Source organism: Rhipicephalus sanguineus, chromosome 7, assembly GCF_013339695.2.
Source record: "Rhipicephalus sanguineus isolate Rsan-2018 chromosome 7, BIME_Rsan_1.4, whole genome shotgun sequence".
Classification (NCBI taxonomy): domain Eukaryota; kingdom Metazoa; phylum Arthropoda; class Arachnida; order Ixodida; family Ixodidae; genus Rhipicephalus; species Rhipicephalus sanguineus.
Window position 1 is genome coordinate 106,413,325 of NC_051182.1, and position 7,741 is coordinate 106,421,065.

General features: G+C 50.0%; 1 protein-coding gene across 1 annotated transcript; it reads left to right on the plus strand.

Annotated features, from left to right (window-relative positions):
• The first annotated feature begins 596 nt into the window (after positions 1–596).
• Positions 597–7,447, plus strand: LOC125759210 (uncharacterized). The gene is made up of 2 exons (XM_049417614.1): positions 597–724; positions 6,618–7,447. The coding sequence occupies exon 2, from the start codon at positions 6,683–6,685 to the stop codon at positions 7,445–7,447; it is 765 nt and encodes a 254-aa protein (XP_049273571.1). The 5' UTR covers positions 597–724; positions 6,618–6,682.
• Positions 7,448–7,741: the final 294 nt, after the last annotated feature.

Here is a 7,741-nt window from a genome sequence, read left to right on the forward strand (position 1 = left end):
AATAGCGGTGAACTACGTGATTGGATTATAACTTCCGCGCACCCTCTGGAGCAGGCCCAAGAATGGCCGGTAGAAGACACGTGGCTGGCGTGCCGTCTTCACCTGGTGCGCCTGCCTGAACCCTGGCATGCCGTTTACTATTACATAAATTTAATGTGATAACTGCTATGAAGCGGGCGGGTTCTTCTGTGCTTGTTCGTGCAAAAGGAAGTGAAGGAAAAGTAAGAAACAAACGCCGAGTCTCCATAAAGCGTTCACGTAATGTTGCACGGTCATGTGTGTGTGTGTGTGTGTGTGTGTGTGTTACGCCAACTCAGCATCTGATCTCTTTGTTTCCGTTTGCTCCGCTTCGCTGCCATCTACCCGTAGAGACACAAAGTGATTGGGCAGCTGTGATAGCCGTTATCGTATCAATGCAATATATTATATCGAAGGGCAGCTTTGGGTGCACAAGTTTGGGCCCACATGCCAGTTGTGAACCATGCCTGAACCACGCGTCATCTACGGGCTGCCTCCTAGTGCAATCCAGGGGGCGCGCTGAACTTATATTCCAAGAACGTTACTCGGTAGCGAAATCAAACCGATTGGCTGCTTTTCGAAGATCTGGGTTCTGTACTGTTCCCGAGAAGATTGCCGCTTACTCCAGAGCGACAATAGCTTGGAAGCAATCCGCGCTCACAGATCGCTGCAGCTTCTACGTTAGACTTTTCTGACGTCTGCACAGGTAAATGATTTTGCAGCTTTTGTACTTGGTACTAAAAGTGAGGTTTTTATCCGTTCCGCTGAAGTTTTGCGCGTAGCTTGATGTTTGTTGTTCAGTGGTTGGCAGACCGCTTTTAACTTTTGTTGTTCGCGACTTCATTGACCATGGGGCATTGCGCTACGAATTCGCTCAATTACTCGCAACTGAAAAAATGTAATTGTGTGCTTGAGGAAGCGACCAGCCCTCGATTCTTTGCACAGCAGTGCGAAGCATATTCACACACATAGGTGCCTTTACCGTGCAAATTCTGTTTGCATGGATTAGCTGTGGAGGCTAGCGAAACTTCTTGTAGCGGGTGCTCTGCGGCTGAACCGAATGACGCGTGTTCAATTCAGGCCGCGGCGGCAACATCTCGGAAGGCAATATAGTAGAAACTCGTGTTCTGTGCGATGTCACCGCTTATTAAGCTGCAGTTGGTCTAAATTTCCGTAAAAAAAACACTACGACGTACCTCATTATCATATCTTAGGTTTGGCAAGTAAAACGCGAGTAATTAACCGTAGCTGTGGATATGATATTGATGTAGCAGCTGTCTTGCTGTACCAGTGCGTCAGGAAGCTGCATGCATGGCATCATATGCAAGGTAATTAGTACGAAAGATAATCGCCGCCTGCGTTAAATCGGGCGCAGCACGGGAGCTGAAGAACACATGGGTGTGTTTTGGTTGCCTTTATTTTAGACGCGGGAATAACATGCCTAATTCTTCCCCATGCTTCGAATCTTCGCTATATCAGTACGGAAACACCAGTACCATTACCGAACCTTTGCCTGAGGGGCGCACATTACGACACTCAAAATTTATGGAGACAGGACGAGCATGTTGTAGCTGTCTTAATTCGTGCCCTTGATTTCAGAGCAGCGTTTTGTCATACAGCCCTGCAAGATGTACTTTTATATTTTATATATTTAACCGAGCCGCATAAGAATTGTACAGCCGTCAGCACGCTTAGCTCGAACTCGCCGCCGCGTGGCCTCGAGCCGCTATGACTGATGCTAGCGTCGCCAAGCATTGGACACGGTATGATTGCTGTAGTAAATTTCACTAGTAAATTTCTGTTCCACTTCTGCCTGACCAGTTGGTCGAATACGCTCACTTGGCAGGTCCGTTTTTACCACTTTTCGCTCGTGGCTGCGTTCTCACGCGCAACCACGAAATTTGTTTCCGTATGCTTATCTCGACAATGAACCATTGCGTGTGACAGCTCATGCGCCGGAATAAGCAATACGGCGACGAGTTTCATGGGCGCGCCTGAGAACGCAGCCACGAGCGAAACGTGATAAAAACGGACCTGCCAAATGAGCATAGGCACGCGCAGGGTTCCCCATCAGGGGGGGGGGGGGCAAAGGCTCATCGCAGCGCCCCCCTCCCACCCTACTATGTCAATGTATGGGGCAGATTTTGCGCCCCCCTCCCCTCTTAGATGACTAGAAGGGTTAATGTCTGCGCCTCCTCTCTTAGGTGATTAGGGTGGGCGGCCGCACCCCCTGCCCCCCCCCAGTGCGCACGCCTATGCAAATGAGCGCATTCGACTAACCGGTCAGCCACAAGTGAAACAGTACTTTACTAGTGAAATCGACACCTGCTCCATCTATCGTTAGCTACAGCAAACATACTATGTCCAACGCTTGCTGGCGCTGGCGTCAGTCGAAGCGGCTCGAGGCCACGCGGCGGAGCGTTCGAGTTAAGCGTGCTGACGGCTGCACACATGGTGTTCTCGCAAAATGATCGCGACTCACGGGTGCGCGCAGCTAGCGGCTTAATATCCTCTACACACATCAGTGTCTCCTGATGCTGAATATTAAAATAAACTGAAAAAATAAAGCACGCGGGATCTGGGCAACTCTTGCTTCTTTGCATCAGAGATGCTCCACGAATGTGGCTATGCGCCACATAGATTCCTGCAATGTAATTTTTGCTTCCTACTTGAAGAGCATGAGCTCTGGTGTATGCATTAACACACCGAAAATACGCAAAGACCGAATAATAACGGGCATAGCCGATATCTTGCAACGTCGAACATATGTCTTAGTAACCGTCTTTGTCGGCAAGCTACATGGCCCACAGAAAAGATTGCACGTTAAATGTACCACCCTGCGATTTAGAAGACGTTGTCGTATTCGAGGGGCTGCACAATTAAACGCAGTCTTCAACAGCCCTACCTCTGTATCTATAGTGGGCCCCTTAACAAATCGGGGGTCGAAGTTTAGTTGTGTACTAGTCCATAGCGAACGCTAGGATGGTCACACGCCTTTGATAATCGAAAGTTGGCCCTTGCTCGTTTCACTCTTTCCTTCGCTGCGCTGCGTTCGTCCACCTGTCAAGTTCTCCTCCTCACCGTGCGAGAATAAAGTAGCAGGGAGCGCGCGCACCCGCTTGCAGACACAGGTTCTTCTTCAGCCTCTCGGTAGCGTCTCTTTATCGCGACATCACCTAATGGCGCGACATCACCTAATGGGGCAGGGGCACGGTGTAAGATATATGGGCAGGGGTAACGGAAACGCAAGCAGAGGAGCGCGCGAGCGTCTGCTGGTGGTTCAGGGGCCCTTTAAGCAGGCAGGAGTGTCCTCGCCATCATAAGACCGAAGCGCGAGAGACAAAATTGAAGGCGCCTATAAATTCCAAAGTGTTCATTCTAAAAAGACAGGGCGTGCAAACAAGGACACAAGAAAGAAGTCAGGACACCACAAACGCCGACTAACAACTGAAGAGACGCACAACGGCTGAAAAGAAAGAAGGCACGAAAACTTATCTGCGCATGCCCATGCAACAGGCGAACCTATCAATCCGGCACGCGTGGCGGTCTACGTGGAAGATAACTGTTAAGGCATTTCATTTCCTCTTTATGCAAGTTAATCGACGGTCGGCTCACGCATGCGCTACCACTATTCTCGATATGCCATGCTTCAATCATCAGGCGCGTTTCTTCATTTCTATGACGGTACAACACTGCGCATTCATCGAATTTTGGCGTGCACTTACAATCTCGACAATGTAAAGATAGATTAGAAGGTGAGCCTTCTGTTAGCGATCTCGTATGTTCCAACAATCTCTGGTTAATGCATCGGCCCGTCTGTCCTACGTAGAAGCGGCCGCAGCTGAAAGGGACCTTATACACCACACTCGTACGGCAATCAGTGAATTTGTTGGTGTGTTTTACGAAACAAATATCGGTCCGCTTCTTGTCTTTTACTCCCTTATTCTTCCTCTGCACGCCGGCACAAATCTTACCTAGCCTATTGGCAGCCGTGAAAACAACATTAACGCCGTATCTACTTCCTACTTTCTTTAGCCTGTGAGACACGCAATGAATGTACGGTATACCTACGACGCGTTTCTTCCTATCGCTTTCTGCAACCATGCTCGGACTTAACACAATAGACTTCTTTAAACGTTCAGCGACCGTGGCCACTGCATCACGAGGATACCCTACATCTAAAAGACGCGTAACCTGTGCGTTAAAGCTATCACTCATTTTGTGCTCACACGACTTGGTGAGGGCTGATTTAAGGCAAGACATGGCGATACCGTTTTTTACTACCTTCGAGTGCTTCGACGAAAAATTTAACAGCGGTTTCGAAGATCTAGGAGAATACTGCCAGCACACGTGGTTCTTCTGGAAGTTTAAGGAAATGTCTAGAAATTGTATTCCATTATTCTGAGGCACCTCTTTAGCTTTAGCGTTTGTGGTGTCCTGACTTCTTTCTTGTGTCCTTGTTTGCACCCCCTGTCTTTTTAGAATGAATACTTACCAACTAGCTCAGCTCTCTGTTATTCTAAGTTCCAAAGTGCGTTCGGTGAAAGCCTGTGGTTTTCGACTCCGCCGACGGACGCCGGCGCCACCGCGTTGCACCACGTGCGCTGGAACGAGCGCCGAGCAACTGTTACTATACGCCGCTGTGCCATCGAGTGATTGCTTAGAGAGAGTGAGGGGGAGAGGCCACAGCTGGCACCGTGCCAGCGGACGGACAGAGGAGCGCGAGTATGAGACAATAAGGGCTTTCGCCTTAATAGGCTATCTTAGATGAGTGTCGCAAAAGCTTAGCCCCGCGCAGATGTAGCGTCCGGAGACGATGCGGAGAACTGCATATATTCGCGTTTTAACACGAAAGTGTTTTATGCCGGAGTCCACCACGGCTCCACTGACGTATTTCCGTCACGGATATGACGTTGTAAAATATAACGACTAACAGATGGCAAAGAAAAGAACTAGAAGAAAAACTTCCGTCACCGGGAGTCGAACTTACGACCCTTCGCTCCGCAACGCGCGGCACGAATCGATTAGGCCACAGACGGCACGTTATTCGCCATGCTAACGGCGAGCTATTTAGATACACCATTTGCCGGTGGCAGTACTCAGAGATGGATGCTACATCAGGGTGTTTCCGTTATCACTAGCAAGGTGGCGCGAAGGGCTCGAAGAGCGCGCTTTAAAGATCGACGCCCCGCGCGTCGCGATGAGTGTGCGCCTCTACAGGGCGTGGTCGCTCGTTCGCGCGCTTTTCTCTTGATAGCGGTGGTTTGTACGCATTTTTTTATTCATCCATGTTTGTACGTATTGTGTTCTCACCGCAAGTTTGCATTGAGAGCTCGAAGGTTACTTCGCTCACTGTAGCGGCCGCTTTTGCTGAAGGAGGGCGCTGGTCACACAAAACTAAGTTACAACTGTGACGATTCGCGCTCATCCTGTGTTCGTCGTGCCGTGCGTCCTTTCTGCTTAAGCAGCGCGTTGCAAGTTTCGAGCTGCTTGCCGTTCTTCGCGTGACATTAGTTTGTTGCTATAGCATTCATTGCTTCGCCCTTGGGGCGAAAGAATGGACAAGAAACGCTCAACTACGTACATGAAGACACGTTTTATTTTCGTTTTATACCGCTTCTTATGATACAGGGATCACCCATGTTTTTTTTTTTTTTTTTTGACGAGCTCGCCTAGCTGAGACACGGTCAGCTTGGCTGCAAAACGACGGCGAAACGAAGTGGGCGCATCTCCACGCTACGTTGAGTTGACTTGTCAAGTGGGGCGAGACGTGGGTTCTACATTTTGCTACTTGCACGACCGTTCTGCCCATGTGCACTAAAGTTCCTTGAATAAGACGTACTGAAGGGATACTTGGTTCATAGCTTAGACGTCATTAAACTGCGCGAAAAGACGAGGACACGAGTAAGGAACATGCAGCTGCACTCGTGGTGTACTGTACGTTCCTTACTCGTGTCTTCATTTTTTCGCGCAGTTTAATAACGTCTAATGCAGTTCCTTCTACGCAATTGTGTGTGCATAGCTAGCGTAGACAGGTCTGACCGGAGCGCATCGTAAAAACTCAGCTAATATTGACTTATTTACTTTTACCTGAGCATTTGCGATTCGCTTTGTTCGGAGCTGCGTTTGCTAGCGATTTACACACAAACGCGTAGAAGGTACCGTAGTGCACGTGCGCAGAGCGATCGGGCGAACGGCGGAATGCAGAAAGCATCTCTCGCTGTGCTGGCGAAGCTGATTGAGCGGATTTCTTTAGACGTCATTTTGCAGCCAAGCTGGCGGCGTCTCCGAAGGACGCGCTCGTCCAAAACGCGAAATATATGCAGTTCTCTGCACTCTCTCTAGAAGCTACATATGCGCGGGGCTGAGCGTTAGCGACACTCAGCCTAAAAGCATCTGTTGCCGCCGCAACTAAAGAAATAGTACCGGACGGTGGAGTCACTATCCTCCGCTTCATGACGTCATTCTAGAGTACACGCCCACTTGTGCTGGCTCATATTTGTCCGCCCTTGAGGAGCAATCGTCGCTGTTTTCTAAAGTTGTATCCGATTGGAGAACGGTGCACTTTCACGTAACGAAAAAACGTTCTTCCTCTGCAGGACCTGGTCGCAAGCCATCGAACACTACTCCTGCTCGTACGGCAAGGAAACAATTGTACCAAATCATGGATGATTTTCATGACCTGGTTTCCAGGGGCAAGTTCGATTACGATGGAGAGACAGAGGAGACTACCGCGGCAGAGAGCCTCTACGGATACGAAGGCTTTGACGCTCGCGAGTGTGTCAAGACCTTCAACACCATGGTGAACAAGGGCGAGCGAGCGACGTTGTGTATGTACGACGTAGCGGTGATAGCCGTCGTCTACCTCACCCGTGGCACTAACCTTCGCTCGATGCGGGGAACTGTTTCGCGTGCTGACAGGTTCATGCTCTTCAAGCTGATCACCACATACGGGCTGCGCTCTGGCAAGCAGCCCGTAGATGTTCTTTCGCTGGCGAGGGTCAGTCTTACATTCGCCACCGTAACTGTCACGGTTGCCATGTACTTTAAGGACCATCTACCTGTGCCGAATTCTGAAATGAGTAGAGTGGTACGCGATTACCCAGCCGCCATGATGACGACAGCCTTCGCTGGGCTCATTCCTCAAGGTATGGCCTACACAGAGATCATTAGGGACGCTCACTATCTTTACCTTGGCGAGTTGTTTAACCGTATCGATGCCCGGTTGCGGCTCGCCCCAAACTGGTATGTCTTCGAGAGCTTCGCGGCACACGCCTCGGCTCTACAAGAGAGCTACCCATTGGATCAGACGCAACGTGTGGCTCTCATGGAAGAGTGGGGAATCCTAGTGGGCGGAGTCTGCTCCGAGGCTGTGATCAAGGCGGCCATGCTATTTAGGGAGGACTACGTCCGACCAGTGCATGTATAATAGGCCAGGCGATACCACAAATTATGCTTTTCCTCTTAGGTTCCAAACACGATGTTTTTGACAACGCGCGCTGTCTGCGCGGAGCTTGTGTTGTAAAGTGCCCACGTTTCTTATCTGAAGTAGGTTAGTCTTATTTTTCCAATTTCTTATTCCTCGCGCATGTGTCCCGGTCGGACATTGTTCGAGAGGACGACGCGCCGATTAACGGGTGCCACACGCCGCGAAGTTTTGGCGGTTATGGGGCTTGACTGCAGACACGAAGGTGGCGGGATCGAATATGGGCCGCGGCGGGTG